This window comes from Stomoxys calcitrans, chromosome 3 (assembly GCF_963082655.1).
Source record: "Stomoxys calcitrans chromosome 3, idStoCalc2.1, whole genome shotgun sequence".
Classification (NCBI taxonomy): domain Eukaryota; kingdom Metazoa; phylum Arthropoda; class Insecta; order Diptera; family Muscidae; genus Stomoxys; species Stomoxys calcitrans.
Window position 1 is genome coordinate 1,144,340 of NC_081554.1, and position 27,842 is coordinate 1,172,181.

The 27,842-nt window shown below is 37.5% G+C and overlaps 1 protein-coding gene across 6 annotated transcripts in view; it reads left to right on the top strand.

The window, feature by feature from the left end:
- The window catches only part of LOC106083834 (1-phosphatidylinositol 4,5-bisphosphate phosphodiesterase classes I and II), a 125,182-nt gene extending 97,672 nt beyond the window's left edge, over positions 1–27,510 (top strand). For 3 of the 6 annotated variants that reach the window (XM_013247089.2, XM_013247087.2, XM_059365229.1), the window contains exons 4-19: positions 1,803–1,940; positions 8,781–8,914; positions 8,977–9,162; positions 9,232–9,429; positions 12,784–12,966; positions 13,026–13,206; positions 13,635–13,866; positions 16,891–17,024; positions 17,096–17,309; positions 17,377–17,705; positions 17,768–17,968; positions 18,026–18,356; positions 19,720–20,179; positions 20,244–20,612; positions 24,962–25,106; positions 25,170–27,510. In XM_013247089.2, the coding sequence (XP_013102543.1) occupies positions 1,803–1,940; positions 8,781–8,914; positions 8,977–9,162; positions 9,232–9,429; positions 12,784–12,966; positions 13,026–13,206; positions 13,635–13,866; positions 16,891–17,024; positions 17,096–17,309; positions 17,377–17,705; positions 17,768–17,968; positions 18,026–18,356; positions 19,720–20,179; positions 20,244–20,612; positions 24,962–25,106; positions 25,170–25,379 (3,645 nt within the window). In that variant the 3' untranslated portion in view covers positions 25,380–27,510. The remainder of the gene's footprint in view (positions 1–1,802; positions 1,941–8,780; positions 8,915–8,976; positions 9,163–9,231; positions 9,430–12,783; positions 12,967–13,025; positions 13,207–13,634; positions 13,867–16,890; positions 17,025–17,095; positions 17,310–17,376; positions 17,706–17,767; positions 17,969–18,025; positions 18,357–19,719; positions 20,180–20,243; positions 20,613–24,961; positions 25,107–25,169) is intronic. The other 3 variants (XM_013247091.2, XM_013247090.2, XM_013247092.2) reach the window with 3 other exon arrangements.
- Positions 27,511–27,842: the final 332 nt, after the last annotated feature.

A 27,842-nucleotide genomic window follows, 5' to 3' on the forward strand; every position in this document is an offset into this window, starting at 1 on the left:
TTTCAATTGAACGGGTCATTGACATGAATGAGCACAACTACTTCACATCAGTTGATCCTTTTGCTTCATTTGCTTAGTAAGCTCAGACAAGTTCGTTTTTTTTACAGTTCTTTGCTGTACCACTCAACAATACACATGAAGGGATAACAACAATGTTGCCACTCGTATGTTTTACAGTCTATCTGGGGAATATGGGTCAAGAAAATAGACAAAACAGCTTACTGAACAAAACAAATTTATGAACGAATTATTTAAGTAAGCTAAAATTAGCTCACTTATCACGTTAATGGGCATCAATGTCTAATTACCACCAGAATCTTAGGAGGCCGTATGAAATGTATAAAATATTGACTTTCGAATGCCATTTAGTTTTATTTATGAATGTCTACACAAAAAAAAATAAAAAATTGATTCAATTAATTTTTTAATTGAAACTGCTTTTATCACGAAAGTGATAAAATCAATCACAGTTTTTGAAAAAAATAATTGACAAAATTTCAATGGAAAAAATTACATATTCAATTAATTTTTTAATAGGTCCAATTAAAAAAAATGATTGAAAATTTCTATTAATTTTTTAATTGATCCAATTAAAAGCTACTACAGCCTTAAAAGGCCATATGAAAGTTATATCTAAATCTGAACCAATATCTAAATCTGAACCGATAAAATTTTGCACACTTATTGAAACGTCAAATAAAACATCTCGGTCCAAATTTTGTAATTATCAAACCAAAATTATGGCTACTTCAGCCTTTAAAGTCCATATCGGATGAAAGATATATATGGGAGCTATATGTAAACCTGATCCAATTTTTTCAAAATCAATAGCGTTCGTCCTTGGACCAAAAAAGAGACTTGTGCAAAATTTCATGGCATTCGGACAGCAAATGCGACCTGTACCTTGATAACAAAAATACATGGACCGACAGACGGACATAGAAAAATCGAATCAGGAAGTGGTTATAGGCCGATCGGTATAATACCTTGTAATAAATAATACCTTTATTAAAAATGTAATAGAAAATATTGAAAACATGCAAATGATATATTAAAATTTTTGCGGAAAGCGCGCTTTTTAAGGCGCACCCTCGATTTCGAAGCAACGTGTTTCACATAGGTAAAACTCCTCGAACATGAATTTGAAGTTTATGGTTCATAAATAAGATTAGAATTGCGTTTAGAAATTTTAAAAGGTGGTCGAAAGACTGTTTGTGGATGAATTTAATCTTCTATATATAGAAAGTATTCATAAAATTTTTGACCGGCTAGATTTTTTCAAAAACGGACTGTCATAACGTTGCTGATCGGTCTAAAAAGTTTCCGACTCAATGATGGAAAAACTAACTGCCTATGCCACTATAATTTTTTTTATTTTGTCACTCGATTCATTCGCCAATTCAATGAAAACAGCTATTTTCCCTTTATAAAATTAGGTGTTTTCAATGAATTGGCGAATAAATCGAATGAAAGTTAGTGGTCGTTATTGTTTAATTGAAAAAGATCACATAGCATTTTATATTAAAATTAATTTTTTAATAGAAAATTTCAAAAACTTCTATCACGCTGGTAATTGAAAAAAAGTTCAGATTCAATTGAAACGATGACTGTTTCAATTAATTTCTTAATTGAAAATTGCCTAAATATCAATCCCGATCGTTTTTGAAAAAAATCCGGATTCAATTAAAAAAAATGATTGATTTGATAAATTTTTCAATTGAAAACGTTTTTATTTTCTATTAAATTTTTAATGGAAAAAACCATTTTATCTAGACTAATTATACTTTTATTCTATTTTTCAGGATCCCAAACTTAGCCAAATTGTTACGCTGGGCTCACAAGATACCTTAGAAGAAAAAACCGTTACTGTATGTCATGGTTCAGATTTTGTCAACATTTCATTTATAAACTTCTGCTGTACGAAAAAAGAAATTGCACAGGTGAGTTTATGAATAAAAAACAAGCAAAAACATGCTAAGTTCGGTCGAGCCAAATCTTGAGTAACCACCACCATGAATTTCGCTTAAAATTCGTCCTTATTAATTCAGTTCGTATTTGAATTATTTAACAACAACCAAATCTGGAATTGGTTGCTTATGTCAGTATATAGACCGATGTTGGAAGTCATTGCAGAAATCTTTATGCCATAGTTCAGCTTATTTAGATGAAAACTAAGGCTTGTAGGGGCTCAAGAAGTCAAATCCGGGGATCACCGATCCCTGACTTTATTTATTGTATGTGGGCCACATCAGTTTATAGGTCGATTCGGATCGTACTCGGCACTGATGTTTGAATTCAGAAAAGAAGTCTTTGTACCAAATTTCAGTCAAATCGGATAAAAATTGAGGTTTATGGGGGCTCAAGAAGTCCAATCCGGGAATGGGTTTGTAGGGGGGCTATATCAGTTAATAGACCGAATCGAATCATACTCGGCACTGATATTGGAAATCAAAACCCAAGCCTTGTGCCAAATTTCATCCAAAGTGGATGAAAATTGAAGTCTCTAGGGGCTCAAGAAGTCAGAACTGGGGATCGGATTATATGGGGCTATACCCAAATCTGAAGCGATATGACCAATTTACAATCCCCAACGACCTACATCGATAAGAAGGATCTGTGCAAAATTTCAAGCGGATATCTTTATTCATACGAACGCTATCGTGATTAAGACGGACGGACGGACATGGATAGATCGACTCGAAATATGTATACTTTATTGGGTTTCAAGTCCATATTTCGAGGTGTTACAAACGGAATGACTAGATTAGTATACCCCTATCCTATGGTGTTGGGTATAAAAACTAACGAGTTGTTGCAAAAAGAAGAACATTATTTAAAATCTTGTACATGAAGGTAAATAACAAAATAATCTAAGATCAATGTTGTTTGTTGTTCACTAAAACATTACTTTGCTTTAAGAAAGAACTTATCTGCAAAATATCGGGGTTTTCAATAAGGACTTGACAATTTTATTTTTCAATAAAACTTAAACCATTTAAATGATTCTTGGGCTTTGTTCTTGTAAGGGAGTACACAAAGATCCTTAAGCAAAATTCGCTATAAAGTTGCCTGGGCCATGCCCAATTCTTGAGAACGCCGTGGAATTGGCCGATATTGATCATTTACTACGGACCCCGAGCGGCAGCGATATTCTCGACAATCCGACCAACCCGTTGTCTAACTACCAAAAAATGGAGTTAAGCCTCTTAAAGTGCCTACTACGAATTTCGTTATTAAATTTTTATGATTCGCAGACGTTGTTTGTTCGCGTATGTCCCATGATGAAAATGTTGAGTTTACTGAACAAATTGGCACTGACAGTTCCAAAGTCCCTATTGAAAATGAATTAAATAAACGAATAGTTATTTAGTATGGAAGAGAACCACAGGCTTTGCAAACTTCAATATTGTAAGCAAAAAATTGACCAGTTGTTTCTCCAAACATTATTCCATTATTTATGGTTCTTGGTAACCATACTGCTTCGGCTGTGTATCGATACACCATTCAAAATACTGCAATGAAAATGTCTTGTCAACTTGACGATGTGCTGATGAAAAAGATACATTGACCATTTAGCTCATTTGGTCAATGATGTCATTGCACAAATGACCCTATTGGTATTTTCAAAAATTCCTTCATCGAAACAATGTGGAGATGACGAGACAATCTGCTCTGTATTGTCATCTTGGCCATCTCGTGGGGATGAATCGTCTTGAAGTGCCCAACTTCTGGGAGCTATGTGTTAGCCCACATGGTTGGGGCGAGAAAGGTGTGGGGCCTGAGATTTTGGATATTGAAAGTAAGTGGTACTCAGAATTTTGTTTCCTTGTCGATTCCACTTACTCGTACGTATATGCATGCATGCATACATATACATATGTATGAATGTATGTACTTGTCTCGTACAATTTTAATGAATGAAAAACATCTGCAAATGTTTGTGCTCTTGTTCCATCGGAATTCCTTTCATTTTTAGTTGGAAAAAAACTACATCCATAGCCACATCACAACAAAAAAAAAACACACACACGTATGTACTACATTGTCTGTCCGTCAATGCACAAAATACACATTGCTGATCGATATTTGGTGGTTTGCACGTTTGTCCAAGAGTGAAGTGCTGGACACAAACACACGCACACACCCAAATAACAATCTAATTGAGCTATTCCCAAAGTAGAATTTATCAGGTGAGAAATGGTGCATGCATCTCTTAAGTTATACCCATATGCCTGTCCATACGTACACACGAGTACTTGGAAGTGGAATGCTCATTCTTCTTACATCAAAAGCCAATAAATTGGGACTTGTCCAGTTCAGTTAAAATAGCATCAGATATTTATTCAATATGTCTTTGAAAAATGGCTTGTTTGGTCACAAAAGAAAAATAAATGATTAATTTTCTATGGAACAATGTTGAGCTACCAATACTTGTAAATGGAATAACAAGAAATGGAATAACATTAAAACAGGGAAAACGTAATGTGTGGCAAAAAAAAGTTGGAATTTCATTACAATTAAAGAGCCGAAAAGGAAAGTTTGAGGGAATAGTCGACTCAACAATTCCAAATGATACATAATTAATCGAGCCAAATTTGTCTCTGGGCCTGTGTGAATTGTGACCTGTGGCCCTATTAAAGGAGATTAAGCATGAAGAATAGCGTATTGCGAGTTACATTAATTCTAAGTAAGGAAAAAATGGGCAACGGCAAACATGAGGAGACCACGAACAAAAGAAAAAAAGCTCATATACCTTCCAATGTAGCCGCTTACTGTTGGAGGATGCTAAAAGGTTCAAGTTGATATTTACCTCTAGAGTTTATTCAATAAATTTGGAAGTACAACTGAATTTCTTTCAATTTTTATTGTTTTATTTTTTTATGTTAATATTTTAATTTTTTGTTAACGTTGTTTATCCTTGCTTGATTGCATTACCAAAAAAAATGATAAAGCTCAGATTGCGACTGTCGATTTACACTCAACCAAATTGGTTATTCGAAACAGCAAAAATGTTTGCTAAAACAGCAGTTTTTGTCTGCGGAAAATGGGAAAGCAGACATTACTGCTGTTTCAGCAAACATAGGGCTGCTGTATTAGCAAACATTTCTTACTGCTATTTCAACTAACAAAATCTGCTGTTTTGAGTACATAAGTCTGCTGAAAAATAATGTATGCTACTTTTTATGGTTGCCTTTTTACTTGTTTTGATTACTTTAGGCATTTTTTAGAGTTGTTTTTATTTTTGTTGGAGGAGATTAATTTAATTTGTGGAATATTACTGTAAAGAAGCTACCTGATCCATTTACTGTCAATTGGTATTCATTTCAAAATACGGCGGAGCTAGCTCGCATTTTTTGCTATTGCCCTACTAATGTGCACATGACTGGCATGGTCTTTTGCATCAAAATTTAAGAAAAAAGATTATGGAATGGATATATTCAGTGGTGATTATAAACAACATTTAGATTTTTATTTTATTTATTCTTCTTACATCAGCAGCAGTCATTTTCAGCAAACAACAGACTTTTCAGCAGTAAGTCTGCTACTCTGAAAATGCAGAACTACTGCTGTAATAGCAGAACTACTACAGAACAGAGTTACTATTCAGCAGACAGTGTTTGCTATTTTCAGCAAGCTTCCGATTCCGATTTCTGACCCTAAAAAATATATATTTTTGATCTTTGTAAAACTCTAACACCGGTATTCACAAAACTTAATGTAGATTTGAAATAGATTTATTTGACAGATTTCCTGTATAGAACTGTAAATTAAACCTATTTCAAATCTACATTAAGTTTCAAGAATAAGGCCGTAAGACGATTAAGCAAAGTTAATAGAAGTTACATAGACTTCTATAAACATGAAGTCTAAACTAAATTACCTGGTGGGCTTTGGGTGTACTCTTAAGAAGTAGGACTGGTCATATCGAGAAGATTACCCAACAACTGTAGTGTGTATCAAGCAGAGATCCTTGCAATTGAAAAAGTGATGGAATAACTGAGATATAATATCATAACAGCCAGGAGCTTGCGAAACGGAAACTGGAATGTACGGGTATACCTCTAGCGACTAGTTATCAATGTCTTCAGGATCCGGCCCGAAGGTCAATGAATGATAGATGCTCGCAAAGGCGGAGTTGTGAACATTCCAAAAATTATGTGGTCTATTTTAGACTCGAAAATGTTTACCGCTTGGTGTCGCTGGCTAGAACAGACGTCCCAGTCTCTGTGTTCATTATGACAAGTCACTGATTGATCTGAAAACTTGCTTATAGACGACTATTGCAGAAGCTGTGAGGACGTCGACGAAGAAGAGACTATAGAACATCTGCTGTGTGTGTGTCCCGCAGTGACAGTCAGAATGAGTTCTAATTAAGGTCTCGTATCTTTAAGAACTTGTCTGATTTAGTGGATGTGAACATCGTAAGTTGTTGGGCTTTTTAAAGCGATATCGATGGTTCAACTGAAGGAACTAAATAGAAGCCATCTTCCTTCTCCTGTTCCTGTGGTATCACAATGGACGAAAACGTCTAAGTCAATTTGATGGCAGACTGCCACTTGCATCTAACCATGGGCTCAAAAACTTAAATCTGGAAATTGGTATTTATGACACCCATAACCAAATATAGTAGGATTTAGATCGTAATAGGCATGTATGTCGAGGGTTTTAAACCAACTCACTTTGCAAACTTTCAGAATAGTTCAACAATAAATGCGACTTTAATGTGCCTTAGACTTTAAATCTCGTTCGTTCTATATAGCAGCTATATCAAGATGTAGTCTGATATAGCCCATCTTCGAACCTAATCGGCTTATGTTAAAAATTATTTGGACGAAATCAGCGCAGTATCTTATTTATTTAAGACTGTAGTGTGATTACCACAGACAGAAGGACAGACGAAAAGACATGGCAAGATTAGCTTACAATTTTTATTTTTAAAGACTGTAGCGACTGATTTTTAAAGACTGTGTAGACTGGTTAGAATTTAAAGTTTATCAAGAATATAAGGCATGATTTTTTAAAAGCTATAGGGAAGTTTTTCCATAAAAACACAAAAAAGTCAGAAAAATGAATGAAATCTTCTATTTGAATTGATATCTCATCTCACAAATAAATGTTTCAATTTTGTCTTCCAATGCGACAATTGAAACGGGCTTGTCTGTATAGACATGAGCTTTAACATAGCCCCACAAAAAATAGTCTAAAAGCGTTAAATCGCACATCTAGGCGGCCAGATGACCGGTCCCGAACATGAAATAAAATGTTCACCGAACTCTCAATAAATCCATTGTTACGCGTGCTGTGTGTCATGTGGCACCGTCTTGTTGTAACCATATGTCATGCAAGTTGCATTTTGGGCATAAACAAGTTGGATATCATCTCATGCTAGCGCTCACCATTCACAGTTATGTTACGATTCGCATTATCTTTGAAGAAGTACGATCCAATGATGCCACCAGCCCACAAACCGCACTAAACTGTTACTTTCTAGATGCATTGGTTGCTCTTGTAATGCTTCTAGCTGATCTTCACTCCAAAATCGACAATTCTGTTTGTTTACGTACCCACTGAGCCAAAAATGAGAAAAAAGTGAGCAAAAGTAGGCGCGTGATGAACTTTCTTAACAGAGCACACACACAATTCAATAATTTGCAAGCGTTGTTTGTTTGTAAGACGATTCGTGGCTTAATTATGGACCAAACTGAAGATATTTGACAATGAAACAAGATACGACACGTGTGTTAGCTGTTTAAACCAGTGTTGCCAAAAGATAAAAGCTAAAAAATCAACCTTTATATATTTTATAGGGTCGGATAATTTGATATGTTACATACAGTATCACAAAATCGATATACTCCTATGCTTAGGTGATGGTTATACAAATTGGGTTAGCTTTTCGATGTATGTTCTGCGTTTCATTTTCCCTCTCATCCCATGAAAAAACTTATTATTACCACATGTCAACATTTCATTAAATTTCTTAAATTTTTAAATAAAACCAAAATAGTTTTTCACCAAAACAATGTTTTGATGGTGCAAATGGAAGTGAATCGAAGCTTCCCCCAATTCACCTTTTTGAGTCTTTTTAAGATTTAATGTTTATCAAAATTGTCTGGGGTCTAAAACCACATTCGACCGTCCCATGCTATAAAAGAGAAAGTTTTTTTTAGCAAATAAAGAAACGCATGCCCTCCATTTTATTTCCGTTTGATCCCAATAAGCAAAATACGAAATATTATGGCGATCGGTTGACGAAAACACCGAGCCAACATAACGTCCAAAGTTAAATGTAGTGCTTTCTAAAGCTGCTATTACACGGCGTGTAGTTGTCTAATGACATGCCACGTTTTGTATTCACATGTAATTTAAAATGTTTGTCAAAATTGTCAATTTACGTACGTTTATATTACACATGTGTGTTATTTTCGTATGGCATAACCTAAAAATGTGAGCAAATCTGATTTTTTACACGTAGAAATTGTTAAAGTTGTGAGAAGGTGGTTAAATCATAAGTTTGTGAAAATAATTTAATTTGGGTTTGCTTTCATTCGAATGACAATTTATACGGGAGCTAAATTCAAATCTGAACCGTTTGGTAGTGATAGCGACAGTTGTTGATGATGTACCACCTTTTCATAGCATGTGCAGACCAAAATATAGAGTGTGAGCAATGATATCGGTTGGGTAGAATGTCAATAATTTGTACAAGTGAATTTATTACAAAACCATCGATGTTGAATAAAAAATAAAACTATTCTTCTCAATTATATTTCTTAAAGCACTGGTGTGATGGTTTGATGCGGCTGGCATACAGTTTGATGCATTTAAATGGATCGATCAATATGTTCCTTAAAAAGGCGCACACAAAGCTGTGTCTGCAAGTTGATAAAAGTGGGTCCATTCCCGTTAAAAAGTAAGTGAAAAATTGAGGTTTTTGTGATTGATGGCGGTATCAGTGACTAACTAACTTTGCAGTATCGTTAAAATGTTTGCCCAAAACAAAGATGATCGCAAGCGTGTCGAGAAAGCCTTGGAGAATACGGGTTTGCCATCAGGTAAAACGGAAGCGGTACCAGTGTCGAAATTTACTTTCGAGGAATTCTATAATTTATACAAGAATCTCACACAACGTAATGAGGTGGAGAAGGTCTTTGACAATCTGTAAGTTTCCCCCCTGCGTCACAAAGAGCTCTAGAACAATGAATTCTAATTATTGTCCTTTCCTGTTAGAGTTGGAAACACCAAGAGGAAACACATGACCACAAATCAGTTTATGGACTTTTTGAATAACACTCAGCGAGATCCACGTTTGAATGAAATCCTCTACCCGTATGCAGATACGGAAAGAGCCAAAGAGGTCATTACCCAGTATGAGCCAAATAAATTCAATGCACAAAAGGGCCTATTAAGTTTGGACGGTTTTCTCAGGTAAGTAAGCATATGTGTTGCTGTGTAAACAAAACTCTCATATACGAATATGATAGGTGCTTTGAATGGTCATCATTTTAAATTGATACCTTCTTCCAGGTTACAAACGTAGAATAGATATTTCATTTATTTATTCTCTCTGGCATATTAATCATGTGTTCTGTGTGATATTTAAAGCCAAACTTTTGTTTATTCTGAAACTCTTTTTCATTTTGTAAAAAGTTTTCCTAGGATTCGACTTCCATTTGTTTTAACACTGGAGCGTATATATAACATAACATGACGTTGAATTGTTGGCAAGCATACGCCACATTGGCCTATTGATTATGTTCAAAAATATTAATAGCTGCAATTTAACATTTCAAAACGGGTATGGATTTTTGAACCCCAAAAAAATCAAAAATTGGGGATGTTAAATTTAAAATTTAATAATAAGAACAAAAGAGAAAAATATTAGTTACCTAGAGACTTTTGCGATTGTCGAAGGCGTAGTGCAATTTCAAATTCTGTGCACAAAAGGCATTTAAAAATTTCAGCGGATTTGGGTAAAAAATAGACATTTTATGAGCTTATAAAGGTAATTCGGAAGATCGGTCTTTGTGGCAACTATATCCAACTATGATCCGATGTGGATCGTATTAAGCATGGTTGTCGAAGGTTCCAATCCAAGTCATGATTCTAAATCTCAACAATATCGGATGAAAATGTTTATTTTATGACTGCACATAGCGATATCGCTCTATATGAGACTATACCAATCCCTTTTTCTAATGTATAGAGCCCAACTTAGAACTCAAACTGCCAATGGATAAAAAATAATACAAACCAACTATCTGATCGATGGAGGCCACCGTAGCGCAGAGGTTAGCATGTCCGCCAATGGCGCTGAACGCCTGGGTTCGAATCCTGACGAGACCATCAGAAAAAATTTTCAGCGGTGGTTCTCCCCTCCTAATGCTGGCAACAATTTGTGAGGCCATGTAAAACTTCTCTTCAAAGAGGTGTCGGCTTAAAAAGGAGGTCCATTATCATTGAGCTTAAACTTGAATCGGACTGCACTCATTGATATGTGAGAAGTTTGCCCCTGTTCCTTAGTGGAATGTTCAGGGGCAAAATTTGCATTTGCAACTACATGATCGATAGCTGTATATTTAAAGATGGTAGAGTGATTACAACTGACAGGCATACTGACATCGCTAAAACGGCTTCAATATTTAAAACGACCAAGAATATTTTTTCTATATAGGGCCAACGGTGTAGTTAGATTTTGGCTAGTTACTAATTTAAGTCGTTTCCAGTTCTTGGTAATTGCCTTCATAAAGAATTCATAAGTCACCATATTTGGCACTGCCAAAGTAAACATTTTATATTTTTGTAAGTTTTTCTTTTAACTTTGTTTTCTTTTCGCGTACACTATTTGCTAGCAGGAAAGAGCGTAAGTGTTCGAAATTTCTACTGGAGCAGTAATTTGCATCCTCGAACTTATTTTAATTAAAAACACAAGTTTATTTTGTTTAAACAAAAGAAACAACAAACGAGAGCAAAGCTTCTTACTCGCCTGGACATTTTTAATGAAAAACATGACGAACACAACATATGTTTTTTTTTTTGATTGATTGGACATTTCTTTACATTTTTGGTTATTATGCTTCTACTACTAAAGCGTCGAAGGCAATAACTTTACAGAATCCCATGGCAGCCGGTTGTATGTACCGGATTGACCCGGTGAATTCCTTCATCGGCAAGGGCTGCCGCCTCAGTGTACCACACACTGTTACTACAACAACAAGAATACCACGAAATGTGAAATACGTCTTCGACTGTGACAGCTGTAGATTTTGGCAACCGGAATAAGGGTGATTGTTTAGCAAAATATAAGAAATTAAACAAACATTTGTTTAAAATTTTAAGTTTAAACAAAAAGTTATTTGCTTTCACCCGAAACAAGAGAACTATCACATCAAACACCATATTACGCTTTCCGGTTCCTTCAGCCTTAATGAAAACCCTTAAAACAAAAGTTTCTATCAATCATTTCCGCCAGCGGCAATGTTAGACGAATACTCTACAGCAACGTAGTGATGTTCAGTTCATACAAACATACATACATACGTGTGTGCCCTGCTTGTTACATTGTTGTGAATCTGTAACAGCTTTTTAAGCGGAAGTATGCAAAAAGGCCACCATTCGGAAATGTCTATCTTTAGAGGCATCAAGGACGCAATAATAAAATCTTGACTTTAGATGCCTGCTCTCATCTGCATTCATTAAAAATGCAGGAGCCAAGTGAACATGAGTATTTTCTATTGATGTCAGGATCTCAACGAATCACCTATTAGGGTATAACGAAAGAAATAAAAAATGTCAAGTTACTACGACAATGGTTGTGTCACTCGAACTATTGGTGTAGCTTCGCTTGGTATGAGTTTGTTCGAGGGACACATAGTTCAGTTGTTTATGTACATTGGATACAATCCACATCAATGTTGCAAAAGCAAACAATTTTTACTCTATGTCTCACATTATTTCACACAAAATATTGCATATTGTACCTGTCCACGGAAACTGTCGTCGTACAATGGTAAGTATGAACGTCTACTACAGTTCCGAATGCAATTTGTCAACAATGGTTACAAGCGCTGAGGATATTTAAGAGTATTTCACAATTGCAGAACTTCTCTATAAGAGGTGTCATTCGAAGACACTACCAAAAGACCAAAACGTCGTTTCTAGCAGTATTTTTAAGCCGTTTGTAGAGAAAGCCTATAGCATTCTACTGATTTTTGAGTCTCAGCTATAGTAAGAGTGGGATATTCTAGAAAATCGCCAAAGTGGAAAACTTTTCTAATTTTTTGGCAATAACTAAGTAACCAGACGGCTCAGCATCAGTTTCTGAGTCGGTCTGGCCATGTCCGTCCATGTCCCTGTTACATTGTTATAAAAGTACCAACATGCAATTTGTTTGGCCTTAAGACCAAGCCTTTTTAAATTAGCAGAAATCGGTTCAGATATATCCTATATACATATATGTTCTCCGATTTTCACTTATTGAGTCATTATCGGCTAGCATATATATAATGTCGCCCGATGTTCATTTAATTTTCGCAGCTCCAAAGATCTTCGAAACAGATTTCATTCAAATTTGTAAAATTAAAGAAAACTTGAAATGGCTCTTTGAAAAACCACAGTTTTAGCAATAAACTGCCCTGTACTAATACACTCGCCAATGCCAAAAACGGCTAACAAAATATGATCCAAAGTTGAAGCCATTATTCAATTTAATTCTCCATTTTGTATCACAACTTATAGAAGTGGTTTATTGTTATCCATTAATGATCTAAAATCTATTCTCAGGTACCTAATGTCCGATGACAATCCTATCATGGCTTCGAACAAATGGGATCTAAGCGACGATATGAACCAACCACTGTCTCATTACTTTATCAACTCATCGCACAATACATATTTGACGGGCCATCAGTTGACGGGAAAGTCTTCAGTGGAAATTTATCGTCAGTGCTTGTTGGCAGGCTGCAGGTAATGTGACATAATTGTGCTTTCCCCACGCACATTCTAACGTGTGGTATTTTTCTTAGATGTGTGGAGCTGGATTTTTGGAACGGACGCACAGATGAGCCGGTCATTGTTCATGGCTACACCTTTGTACCGGAAATCTTCGCTAAAGATGTGCTGGAGGCCATAGCGGAGAGTGCTTTTAAAACGTCAGAGCTTCCGGTGGTGTTAAGTTTTGAGAACCATTGTAATCCAAGGCAGCAGGTATGTGTAATTGTAACTTAGCTATGTAGATAAGCTTAGTCATGTGGCAGTACAAGCTATACTTTAAATTTTACCCGATATGTATGAACATTAACTAAAAATCCCTCTATTGAATACATTTTGACGCTCTGAACCATCTTCAATTAACCAATTTAAGTCTCTACATGTTTTTGTCCTTAGTATACTTCTAATATAGAACAATGGGCGGAAAGTAAAAGATTCGAAAGTAAAATACACTTCAAAAAAGGGAATACAACATTCCCTTGTGTAGTATTTGGCCACTTTGTGTTTAAATCTCTCTTAAAGTAAAAAAACCCTTTTAAATGTTTATGTATTGTATTTGGACATTCACCTTTGATTTTCCTAAGTATCGTAGACCCTTAACAGCTTCCTTCTATCACTGTTATTTTTTTTTATTATAAATGTAGGCTAAAATTGCAAATTATTGTCGAGAAATATTTGGGGAAATGTTGCTAGATAAACCCTTAGATTCACATCCGCTTGAACCAAATGTCGAGTTGCCGCCACCGTCATCGCTAAAGCGTAAAATTATCATAAAGAATAAGAAGAAACACCATCATCATCACCACCACCATCATCACCATAAGAAGAGTGGTGCAGCGGCGCTTAATAATAAACAATTGATATCGGCAAACTCAGGTAAGTGTCAAATGCTAGTCATTGATAATTTAAAAAATCACCGCTTCCAGTATCCCTAATGTATGTCCAAGTTTGATTAAAATTTCTTAGAAAGGTAAATGTAAACATTTCTTTTCATTTGAACGACTGAACCTTCACTAAAGACACTTTTAAGATGGAAGAGTTTAAGTTAGGCTCAAATAGGATCACCTTATTGCAAATTGCAAATTTTGACCATAAACATTCCACTAAGGAATCTCACATATCAAAGAATGCAGTCCGATTCAAGTTTAAGCTCAATGATAAGGGGGCCTCCTTTTTTAGCCGAGTCCGAACGGCGTGCCGTAGTGCGACACCTCTTTGGAGAGTAATTTTATATGTCATAATACCTGGTACAAATGTTACCAGCATTGGGATGGGAAAACCACCGCTGAAAATTTTTTCTGATGGTATCGCCAGGATTCGAACCCAGGCGTTCAGCATCATATGCGGATATGCTAACCTCTGCGCTACGGTGGCCTCCAGGACCACCTTATAGCCGCTTTAAATTTCCAGTATGCCTTTTCTTTTGCAGAGGCGTTGAAGCTAATTTATGACCGAATAAAGGCAGTTTGATATAAATTTGATTAGATCCAGGTTGACGCTAGCTAGTCTAACGGCGCACAGTGGAATGGAAAAAAAATAAGTTGAAATAAGTCTGCCATTTTGGAACGGATAGAGATATCTTACAGTCCGATCAAAATTTTGTGGGGCCGAGGTGACCAACTTTGAAGGCCCACCAATGGGCCCCAGGGACTTCTAGGAAGTTTTGCATATAAACTGGATAACACCTCAGCTATAACCATGAAAAATTTCATGAAGATATCTCTATCCGCTCCAAAATGGCAGACTTATTTCCACTTATTTTTTCCCATCCCATTGTGTGACATTAGATTCATTTGACTTTACAGAAATGTTATATAATAGAAGGAGAGAACAGTAATCCTTTGCGAGTGTTCTTTTGAATTTGAATTCTCTGGCCCTTGCATTAGGCCAGAGTGAAAAGAGACTGACTGTAACAGAGGATAATCTGTTTAACTATTAACCTTTGCCTTCATTCCGATACAAAATGTTATCCTTCCATATGCATGCATAACAGTCATGTAAATAATTTTCACCAAAAGGGGTGTCGCCCGGCGGCACGCCGTTCGCACTCGGCTAAAAACTGAGGTACTTATCATTGAGCTTGAACTTAAATCGGACAGCACTGAGTACTGTTCCCTAATAGAATGGACGTGGGAAACTTGTTTTTCCATTGTCTGTGTAAGTGATATTCACGAAAAAGTGAACGATAGAGCCTTAGCAATCCTGCAATCCATAAGTCCGAAGGTATTCCATATTATTCTCTACGAGCTTCGACCAGAGACTTAAACGTTGCCCGCATGTTAAAATGGATTGTTGACGTTCGACAGTCACCATTTCTTCGAGATCGTATCTATTGGTTGCCCAAAACGTAATTGCGGATTTTTCATATAGTCGGCGTTGACAAATTTTTTCACAGCTTGTGACTCTGTAGTTGCATCCTTTCTTCTGTCAGTTATCAGCTGTTACTTTTAGCTTGCTTTAGAAAAAAAGTGTAAAAAAAAATATATTTGATTAAAGTTCATTCTAAGTTTTATTAAAAATGCATTTACTTTCTTTTAAAAAATCCGCAATTACTTTTTGGGCAACCCAATATAACTCGCAAAATGCTTAAAATATCCCCCTAGAAACGCTTCATCCATCAATGGGCCTTCAAAACTCCCAAATTTCTAAGAGTTTAATCACAATTAAGATCCCTAGCCCAATATTCCTATTGTCTTTGATCCATACATATATACCTAGGGCTCAGAAAAGTGCGAGGTCCTCCACATCAAACCCCCATTGTGGGGAAACAAAGTTCAAGTTATCATTAAAGTAAGTCCGTTGTACCAACCATTACTATAGCTGAACCGTACCTGCAAAATTGAGAAGTGTATAAACTCTTATGAACCACCAGCCAATGATTAAGCGCAATTCTGGTTGCTGTGTGCTTAACGTAGACGTGTAATGACTTCAGACCGAGTATGGTATTGAATGCTTTCGATGGGGTGCAATTAATCGCTTCAGAGACATTCCCCATTAGCTTGTTATATTTGCTCTATACAGAACTCTAAACCAACCTTTAGGAAAGAATCGTCAAAACCACATCTCTAAACATGCAGTATATTGTGAAGACAAGACTGAATCAATCAGTCTCTTGCAGGCTAGAGAAAACTCTTCATGGGCCATGAATCTAGTTCCTGGTTAGTAGTACAAGCCGCTTTTTTTGGGCGTGATTCGGAGCTATATAAACGAGTTATGTAATGGTAGAAAGATATATACCTCCCACCATAGTGACAGCCTCATCTGCATACTGTTACTAAGACCCACTGCAAATGCAAATTTGCCCATGAACACGTCAATGAATGCTGTCCGATTCAAGTTTAAGCTCAATGATAAAGGGCCTCCTTTATAGAGCATTCGCTAGGATTCTATTGCTAACCTCTGCGCTAAGGTGGTCTCCGGTCCGGGTTGTGTGTATGTGTGGTCTAACACCCTTTGAGAAGCAAAAAATTAGCTAATTTTATCGAATTCAACGAGGTTTTTAATATTCTGTGGCGGGCTAAATCTATTGTCCGGTCTACTTAGCCCACCCCCCAGAGACGTTTCTACACTTATGGGTGCAGTATGTATTATACAGGGACGTCGTGGCTGCTGCGTTAGTCGTAAAAATATACCCTGTGGCATATCATTCCATTTGAGTAGTCCGGGTATGTAAGTGTTGATCTTATCAGTAAAGGAGATTGTCGTAAACTTTGGATTAAAGCTACAGACTCCTAGGTTTTTCACACAATGACTTCGTGAGGTTATCGTGTATTCACACTAAACAAAGACAAAATGTTTTATCGTTCTTTGTTGTTAATTGCAGCGAAATTTCGAGAGTTAATTATTTAGTGATAATAACCTGTAATTTTAATATTTCAACTTTTATTTTTTAATGTGCAGTCGATGCTTCCAATAAGACTATGCCCTCATCAGGAAGTTTACAGCAGTCTTCGGGCCAAGAAGATGGCGGCACACCAGCTATAACAACAAATGGTGATATTGGCAATGGCAGCAATCATGCACCTCCCCTACAGGTGGGTTTCAACTCATAAGCCGCTCATTTCAAACTAAATTTCAAAAAACAATTAACGCCATACATTTATAGCAATTGCGACAAAGCTCCAAGGATAGCACTGGTTCATCAGACACCGACAGTTCCAGCGATGATGAATCTCTTCCAAATACCACTCCCATTTTACCCAGTGGCAATGAGCCGCCACCAGAAAAGGCACAAAAAGAAACTGAAGCCGGTGCTGAGATCTCGGCACTGGTGAACTATGTGCAGCCCATACATTTTAGCTCATTTGAAAACTCAGAAAGTTTGTATTTCGATTTCTGGAATTGCAGTGCAATCCCTTATTGACATTGTCTCTTTGTCTGCTTTAGAGAAAAATCGCTGCTATGAAATGTCTTCGTTCGATGAGAAACAGGCAACAACGTTGCTAAAGGAAAGGCCCATAGAGTTTGTTAACTACAACAAACATCAGCTATCTAGGGTGTATCCCGCTGGCACTCGATTTGACAGCTCTAATTTTATGCCTCAACTCTTCTGGAATGCCGGTTGTCAGTTGGTGGCGTTGAATTTTCAAACTTTGGACTTAGCCATGCAACTTAATCTGGGCATATTCGAGTACAATGGCAGATCGGGTTATCTGTTAAAGCCGGAATTCATGAGACGTACAGATCGGCGTTTGGATCCATTTGCAGAGAGTACCGTAAGTGGAGCACATCTTTCTTACATTAACACTTTCAGCATCGACGCATCATTTTGTTTCAGGTCGATGGTATCATTGCTGGTTCTGTATCCATCACTGTGTTATCGGGCCAATTTCTTTCCGATAAAAGAATTGGCTCGTATGTGGAGGTTGACATGTTTGGCTTGCCAGCAGATACGGTACGCAAAAGGTTTCGCACCAAGATTGTTCGAGATAATGGACTAAATCCTGTATACGACGAAGAACCCTTTATTTTTAAGAAGGTATGTTTATTTCTGAAGAAGAAAGGAAGGTTTAAAAACAAATGTCCAACGTTTTAGGTTGTTCTGCCAGCTTTGGCTAGTATACGCATTGCAGCTTACGAAGAGGGTGGCAAGTTCATTGGCCATCGGGTTTTACCTGTTATAGGTTTGCGACCCGGTTATAGACATCTAAGTTTACGCAATGAATTAGGACAACCTCTGCCTTTGACCTCCCTGTTTCTGTGCATCATTGTCAAGGACTATGTTCCCGATGATATCGCCATATTTGCAGAGGCATTGGCCAATCCCATCAAGTATCAGAATGAGTTGGAGAAACGTGACAAGCAGCTAGCAGTTTTGCAGGAGGACACGGAACCTATTCTCAACGAAGAAGACGTAACAAACTCATGTGAGTTCACGAAATTACTTTTCCTCAGCATTATCTCAATTTTGCAATAACACTTCGTTGCGCAACTAAACTGTAAACCTGTAATCGCAATTCATAACCGCATGTTCTACATAATTTCTCAATTTCATTTGAACAGTGATTGATTATTGTGCCGGATTTGTATCCGGTGTATAATCAGGGTCCAGGGTGACCTAGTACTTAGCCAACGATTAATGAATATAAACACTATGTTAAAACAACACAAAATATGCAATATATATGTTTTGTGGTAAAATTAGTAAAAAACGCCGCCGATAAAAATATTTTTAATTTTTATTGCACGTAGCCGGAATAAATTGAAAAAAAATGCTCAATTTTTTTTGGATGTGTCAGGACGTACATATCCGAATTTTCAACAATCGTCCGATTTTGTAAGAAAAATTAATTGAACCGCGCGATTGTTTGAAAATATTTCGTTTCTTAATTTATAGGCCACGCAGGCTAAAAGTTTCAAATTTTCAAATTACAATTTTTTTTTGAGACGAGTCACAAGGGTCCGCATAAAAAGTGCCCCAATTTGCAGTTTTTGTAGAAAAATTAATACATTTGAATCCCAAACTAGTGAAATAAGGGCCCATAGTAAATTGAAAATATACCCCAATATTTGATTTGAGGAAAAATTTAATTGGTTCCAATTGCTGCTTGAAAAAAGGCCCCGGAAAAGAAAAACTATGCCCCAAGAGTTTATTTTTTGTTCCCCTTAAACCTGTTTGGGGCATATTTTCGTTTTGGGGTGCAATTTCATGGGGCTAAACTTCTTACCGCTGCAGTTTGTAAGGAGCATTCTGAAATGTTTTGATCCAATCGCTCAACGACATAGACGTATTTCAAGGAAAACGGTCATTCCACCATTATCCAATTTTAAAAATCACCATCCTCTAGACACACTTTCTTGGCTCGGTTGGTTTGTACCTATCTTCTGAAAATTGAGCTACTTCTTAGAATCCACCCGGCAATACTCCTTTTCAGATAAGGGTCATGCTTCAAACAGTGATAGCGCAACAGTTTATCAAACCATATTAAAATTCATACACATACAGCTTTGACATATGGCTTAGAAACTGTCCATGCCCATAGAGAAATGTTTTTCTTTTTTAATTTTAACAGGTATTTAAATGTGTATTTTTTTGTTTATTAATTTTCAAAAAAAAAAAAAAAACTTACTACAAACACTCTACCTACACACATAACATGTTGAAACTTCCAACAACACTGGGAATTCTAACAACCCCCACAACCAAACCAAACCAAACCAAACCCAACCAACCAACCAACCAACAAATCCACCCACCACTCTTGATGTACCAATCTTAAAAAACCCAAGTCGTTTTCGTTCAAGTAGGTGGCCAGAAAAAGGAACTGCGGCCCGTTGAGTCCAGTACGATTAGTCCTAAGCACAGATCCAGCATCTCGGCCTCGGCCGCCTTAAATACGGAGGTGTCGACATCTCGTGACACTGGAGATTGTGTGGTGAACAACACTATGCAAAGCATACAACATCAGCACTCCTTGGACTCTACTGCCCAGACCTCTACATCCATAAAACAAATCGAATCCTCGCAATTCGATGTGGAGTCCTTGACGGCTGAGCCATTGGACAAGATCTTGGAGCACAAAACGGTGCGGGAGAAACGCCTGGAAATGGAAAAGAAATTGGACACCTTGCGTAAGAAACACGATAAGGAAAAGGTAAAGATAACTGGTGCCAAGTCTAGTCCCCTGGAGAGCAGTAAGAAAACCAAGTTCGCCAGTAAATTGGTAAAACGTATTAGCAATAAAAATCTGTAAGTACGAATCTCTTCGTGTGTCAATCATTCTAATGTGTGTCATTTTACTTTACGTACTCAGATCTTGTTTGTCTTCTTCAAACAGTGAGTCCTCAGTAGAAGTGCCCCCCTGTGTAAGGGATGTGGGTGAGAACAATGGAGAAAACAGTGCTGAAGCCGTGTCAGCAACGGACGGTAGTGTCGATGAAAGGATGCTCTTGGCCTGTCGACAATATATTCAGCAATATCAGGACATACAAAAGAAATATCATGAAATAGTCTATACCGCTGCCGAGAAGGTGCTGCAAAATTCTCAAGAATCTCAAAATAAACAATTGAAAAGCTCTCTGGATAGAGTCAACAATGAAATTATGCATCAGCTGAAAGAGGCCCGAAAGATTGAAGTGAAAAATCTGGCTTTAGTACACAAAGACAAGGATGAACTTGTGCGGTAAGTGTGTTGCAATAAAAATTTCATATACCTATAAAAGCGATGTGATAATGCTATTTTATTGTTGTTGTTTTTGTTATTGTGGTCGTGTGTTGCACACTGAGGCGGTAACGCTTGCCGATTAAGCACTCCAACGGGTCAATCTGGTAGCTGTCATGCAATCCCATGGCACCCGGTTGTACGTACCGGATTAACCAGATGAAGTTCTTCATTGGCAAGGGCTGCCGCCTCAGTGTAAAACACCGGCTGTCATGGGATTGTCTATTATATGGTTCACTAATCGAGTCTTGTCGACATCAAACCTGCACCCATTTAGAAGTGTAGTTGTCACTTCTTAGGTACTTTGGAAGATAATTGGTATTCATTTTATGATTCAGAACACCAATTTATAGTTTATGTTTCGCGAATTAGATTCTCGTACTCTAGTGTTACACCCAAAAATGGAATGTTTTGTTGTTGCTCGAGACGGTATCTTAAAAACAAAAACAACGCACCAGGCCTTCTCAAACCGAGGAAGGCATGTAACATTCAGAGAGGGCTTACACATTGCAATCGTAAGGTTTGTGCTCCCATCCTTTTATCCCTTAAACAATGAATTGTTTCAAATTCTAGGAGAGAGGGGAGCTTGGGGTGTTAAGCCCGCCCACCAGAGGCATTTCTTCGCTTGTGACTCATAACACAAACACATATAGTGTGATAGCACCTTTAGAAGTTTTCTTACAAAATATTTGTGGAGGCCACCGTAGCGCAAAGGTTAGCATGTCCGCCTAGATTCGAATCCTGGCGAGACCATCAGAAAAAATGTTAAACGGTGGTTTTCCCCTCCTAATGCTGGCAACATTTGTGAGGTACTATGCCATGTAAAACTTCTCTCCAAAGAGGTGTCGCACTGCGGCACGCCGTTCGGACTCGGCTATAAAAAGGAAGCCCCTTATCATTGAGCTTAAACTACACTCATTGATATGTGAGAAGTTTGCCCCTGTTCCTTAGTGGAATGTTCATGGACAGTAATAGTTGTAATAACGCTACAGTCATTAAAAATTAAGACATTAAGTTGAAATTTGACACAGACCCGTATTTCCTCCATACGCAGGTTAAGTTATTGATGAGCAATATCGGACTATATTTCGATATCGCTGTCATACAGACCGACCTCCCGATATAAGGTCTTTAGCCCATAAAATGTGCATTTATTGTTAAATTTTGTTGAAATTTTAACAGGAGTATGAAGGGCTTAGAAAAAACCCTTCGTCAAGCTCCTGTAGGTGAGCAAGCTCGTGGCCATTGGTTATATAAAGGCGCCAATAACTCGCCTTGTCATATCTAGCATTAAAAGCACTCAGTATTTGTGCAAGTGCCGGTGCCGCTCGGCCTCTCACTGAGACTCTCCGCTTGATACCGGTGATTGTCCGCGACTGCCGTTGCAGTTCTCCGTATGGAGCATTCCACTATCCGCAACCTGTGGACGCGCACGGTAGCTCGCAGCTAACATTCTCGTGACAGCAATGAACACCACACCGAACGGACCTCAATGTTCCAGCTTGTGTGGTGCTCACAGCTATCCCGTGCCTTTCTTGGAGCCATGACTGGCCCATAAACCACCCAACTTGGGTGTAAAACCTTTTCAGTTTAGCGGTATTTTCAGCTTAGCGATTTTCACTTAAGCGAATTCAATGGCATTGAATGACATCACAAATGAATAGTTATTTCCATCATGTTTCACATAAGTGGGATTTTTCATAAAAACGTATTATTTTTATGCAGGCATATAGACCGATCAGGTACTTATCCAAATTTGGCCCACCTCATCTAGAAAGTACACTATCCCAAACCACTCAAACGAACAATGAGGAACTCAACATAACAGTATTTGATAGTTGTTCTTGCAGCCACAAGTCCATATTGACTCTGGTCAATATGGACTAGGTGAGCAAGCTTGTTTTAGTCCATAGAACCGATCGCAGCAGAAACGTTATGACCATTAGTTTTGTAAGGCGCCAATAACTCGCCTTATCACATCGAGCATCACAGGCGGTCAGTATTTTAGTGTTACAACAGCCGCCAGCTTCTCACTGAGACTCTACACTCGATACCGCTGATTGTCTGCTACTTCAGTTGCAGCAACTCCGTAAACGGATCATTCCACCCTCCCCAAGCTTTGGATGCGCTCGGTAGCTCTCAGTTAAGCTTATCGTGGTGATGGTAGAAATCGGTTAAATCGGAGCTCGGGATTCCAACCTGTGCAATTCAGAGGATGACGAACATAGAGAACCACAATAACAATGTCGAACTCAACTTAAGGGCATTTGGGAGAGTATCACCATGATATAGAATTTAGGGGCCAGGAGTCTAAGAGCAACACTAATTTAAAAAATTCGAACTTATTGTATGATACAATAAATTGAAGATACTTGACTCAAATTTCGTCTAAAGAAGAGATATATTAAAATATGAACTCGATTTCGTCTTAAAGGTCATGTAAGGAAAGAGGTAAGCTCGTTCTAAGTCCAATTTTGTGGAGTCACATTTGTAACAGTGGATCTGAGCATGCGTCCGTTACTGCGGCCGTTTTGGATGCTCTCATTCCCACCGATATGCTTGTCGCGTATGCGGGCTCTGGCACTCATTTGGAAAGCGGAAGACATTTCTGGAAGTGTCTTTAAGCCTTCGTGTCGAAACCATTGCCAAACATCGGAACTGCTCGCGATGCTTGGCCAAATACCATCAGGCTATAGATAGTCGTAGTCGGAAGGTCTGCCACAAATATGGAGGCCAACATCACTACCTGTTGCACGATGATCAGAGAACAACCGGTCTATTTAAAAAAGCCTCATTCTGCCCTGTCATGGTGCAAGAGCCCGTCCGTAGGACATTTCTGAGTCTCGTCCGAAAATTGGGTTCGAAATTAGTTCGTTCGCTGCTACTACTTCCAGTTGCCATCCAACTGGTAATTCAATATTTTTCTTGTCCTTTGAATCGGTGGCGATATTATCATCATCATTATCTGGTGGTACGTTTACAGAGTGTCGATGCATCTTACCCGATTCGTGTCTTACTTGAACATTGGTCAACACAGAGCCAAATATGCGAGACAATGGTAGACCACATTAGGCTTACCACGTCCAACCTTGACGGAGTCCGATTCTGTTGCATCTCGGTGTATGATCCTACGCAGTCGTTAATTACTATTACTCGTTAATATCATTTTTATAGCCGAGTCCGAACGGCGTGCCGAAGTGCGACACCTCTTTGGGGAGAAGTTTTTACATGGCAAATTACCTCACAAATGTCGCCAGCATTAGGAGGGGATAGGCCCCGCTGAAAAATCTTTTTTAGATTTTACACCGATAGATGGAGGGCAAGTGTTAGTGTGACCATCACGGATTTAGAATATATTGGGTTGCCCAAAAAGTAATTGCGGACTTTTTAAAAGAAAGTAAATGCATTTTTAATAAAACTTAGAATTAACTTTAATCAAATATACTTTTTCACACTTTTTTTCTAAAGCAAGCTAAAAGTAACAGCTGATAACTGACAGAAGAAAGAATGCAATTACAGAGTCACAAGCTGTGAAAAAATTTGTCAACGCCGACTATATGAAAAATCCGCAATTACTTTTTGGGCAACCCAATACTTATATATATATATATATATATATACAATATACAATCCTACAATGGCGTTGACTGAAATATTGCACGTAATGTTCGGTTATGACATTCAACATCCGTGGTAAATATGGTGCAAATCGGTTTATAACCTAAGAACACATGTGCCCTTCAACAAAGTGCATTTGTTTAAATTTTTATCACAATCATACCGGTGGGCTACCAATATTGTTATAATTTACACAAAATGGGGGTAAAACATGGATTACAATACCATGACAGCCGGTTGTACGTACCGGATTGACCCTATGGATTCCTTCATCGGCAAGGCCGCCTCAGTGTACCACACTGCTACAACAACAACAACAAATTGCTGAAAACGCTGGGTGGTGGCCAATTGTCTCTTTTAGTCGCACAACTGTTACGCCATCTAGAGGTTACAAAACTGAGTACAATAATATCATTCAACGTCAATGATAACTAATGCCTTAAGAGCTCCAATAACTGAGGTTTCCTGAAGATCTACCGAGCGCAGTTTCTTTCCAAATTGGATACCATTGTGTATATAGACCACTGTTATAAACTCACTACCCATATAAAGTTTTATCTAAAAAGGTCCCTTGGTTTTCGCCTATGGCAAGAAATAGTCTGGCCAATTCTGACGCATATTTTTTTTTTACTGCGGTCCTAAAGACCGAAAACATAAAAAAACTAATATGTTTTTTTTTCTTTCTTGACCAGCATGAAGCGAGAAGTCCGAAGCTCTGTGGTGGAACGTGGAGTTGCAGAACGCTCCCGTCTAATGAATGTATACGAACAACGCACCGAAGAATTGCGCAAGCAGCATGAATCCGTGCGCAATAGTTTTGCAGAACACAAGACAATGGTAAGCGTGGAGCAATCCCTTAAATCAGAGCCTTTCTCAATCAAACGCATCTCTTTCTTGCAGGCATTGCAAATAATGGAGAAGGAATTTGAATCTCGAACTTGTGTAGCAACAAATGGTTTCCTTACCCTCTTCCAAACTGCCAACACGTCATCGTCCACATCCAATGAGTACAGTCTGCAGGTTGGCTCCCGTTTGTCGGGAATTTCCCCAGCCCGTTCAAACACAAGTATTTCCAATAATGCGACTACAGCCCCCGGCGTTACCACATAAGCAAAACGAACCCAGTAAAGGACCATCATTTCGAAACTCTTGAAACATTGAATATGTGGATGATCAATCAATTGTTGCTAAAGAATCTCCCTACTATGAGAGTTGAAACTTGGTATAGCAAGCGGATGCGTTTTCGTCCCTGTTCTATGTTCACTCTTACACTGACAATGACATTTGATTGAAACCCTGCAAGAAATCATACAGAAAAAATTAGTTTGGAATGTAGTGCCAGATCTGTGCTATTCAATAACTTTCGTTTCACGAAAGCATATAAAACCCCTTTAGTTTGAAAACAAAGCAAAACAAAAACCCAGGTTTTACGTTTAGAACGAATTTTAAGTTTGAGATTTCCAAAAAAAAAAACATAACCAAAAAAGTTTTACCTCTCCAAGCCTGGACCATTGATCGTTTTCAGTTTTTCCCTGTGCTCGACTTTGTACTTATGATGGGATGGAATGGATGGATCGATGCAAATATTATAAAGGCAAAGTTTAAAGTTCATTTAAGTTAAACACCGTTAAAACCATAATTTTTATATTTAAATTTAAAAGCAAAAAGGTTGACTAGTTGTTATAGGTATGTGTATGTATTATGTTTGTGGTAACTCGTAGAAGTAGTCGTGATTACATAGGAATATTCAGAATCTGAAGTGTGGAGTTGGTGGTATTGAAATTTCATAGAATCTAAAATGTTTATTTAGTTCATCTGTCGTCGTTATGCGACGAAGATGGTCATGGGGGCACACCAATTTTGTTGATGGTGGAAGGAAACATGCATTGCGAATGCAATAGTGGAAATTGTATGTAAATGTGTTACCCCCCATGGTAAGTAGTTTTAAAAATTTAAGAAAAAATAGCATAAATTAGGTACTACATACATACATATGTGCGTATGTATTTGAACAATTGATAGAGCTAGGAATAGATCATTTAATAGACTTAAGTGAAAGAAGAGAGTGCTAAGGCTCGCCCATGCCTCATGGGTTGGTCGGCAACACTGAAGTGCTATAGCACTGTAAGGTAACTACGGAATGCAAAAAGAAACACATGTGGTTGTAATTTCTAACTCGTAACGAAATATAATTTAAGCTCATCAACTTTTTTCTAGACTAAGAAGATACACTACCGAAAAATACAAAAATAAAAAACAACTCACCTAGTCTTATATCCAAAACAAACAAACAAACAAACAAAACAAAAGGAATTAAAAGAATCTCAGATGATGCCTCCTTCTTCCTGCGTTCGATAGATTAGCAAATGTTCAAAGACATCAAATAGTTTCATTATTCTTAAGTACCGCCAGATATTTATCTCTCTGCTCTCAAGAGCCCCTTTGTGATTGTTATTGACGCCCGTGCATGCGTTCGGTTCTCTGTTGAGAATGTATGACAAAAAAAAAAGCTTTAATTTAGAAACTCAAAAGCCCAAGTTTGTGTGATTTGTTCTTTGTTTTTCTCAAATCACCAGCGAAGAAAGGGAGCTGCCGTTGAGCTATGCCTCCTCGGTGCCATAATTCAATCCTGTCGGAAAGTAACTCAACACATATATACGTACATTTATTTACCTGAGCATAGAGCGAAACGAGACAGTTCCTTCATCTCACATGGCTCCCTCCTGGCATGGGACTGGGCATATATCCGAGAGACCTCACTCACCAACACCCATATTATTTACTTAAAAGGCAGCATTATCTCATCTCTCAACTCCTTCTCTACTGCTACTACTACTACTACTACATACACAAGTATGTAATTTACAATACATAGTGAGCAAGAAAATACAATCCATTATTATATACCATAAATATTTACATAAAGATATGTGTGTATGTGTATGTATAGTCAGTTAATAGTTGTAATTTAAAATGTTTTTCCACACCATACAACATACACCGTGCATGCCCCATGTGTTAGCTTTAAAGAAAGAAAGAAAAACAAAAACAAAAAAAAAGAGATTCAAAACAAAACCTATCATAAAACAGTGTGTATATGAATGAGAAAACCATAAAATATTTGTGATTATGTTCTATGTGTGTGTTATTACTTGTTAAGATTTAACTTATTAATTTGTCTGTTTTTTGCTTTTTTGTAACAATTCAAATGAAAATATAATAATAAATGTTTTTAACACAACACCTTATCTATTTGTTCTCTATTCCTTCTTTTCTGTCTATCTTATTTCCAACTACGTTTCTAAACCTTCTAAGAACAGGCACCCTTATATGTTTTTTTTTTTTTCAATTTTTTTCTTCAATTGTTTCCAAACTGGTGCCTAAAAAATCAAGATACTCAGAGCCATGGGTCCTGCGGGTATTTGCATCTTAGCACTCTTACGTTTAGTCGACCTTTTTGTTAATAATCGCTTTATTTACTGAACACAAGGCGCAAGGTCTAACAGTGTTTCGCCTTCCATCGATTGCCACCATCAGGTTAAAAAAACTAAAGAGGGCGTAACAATCAAACGC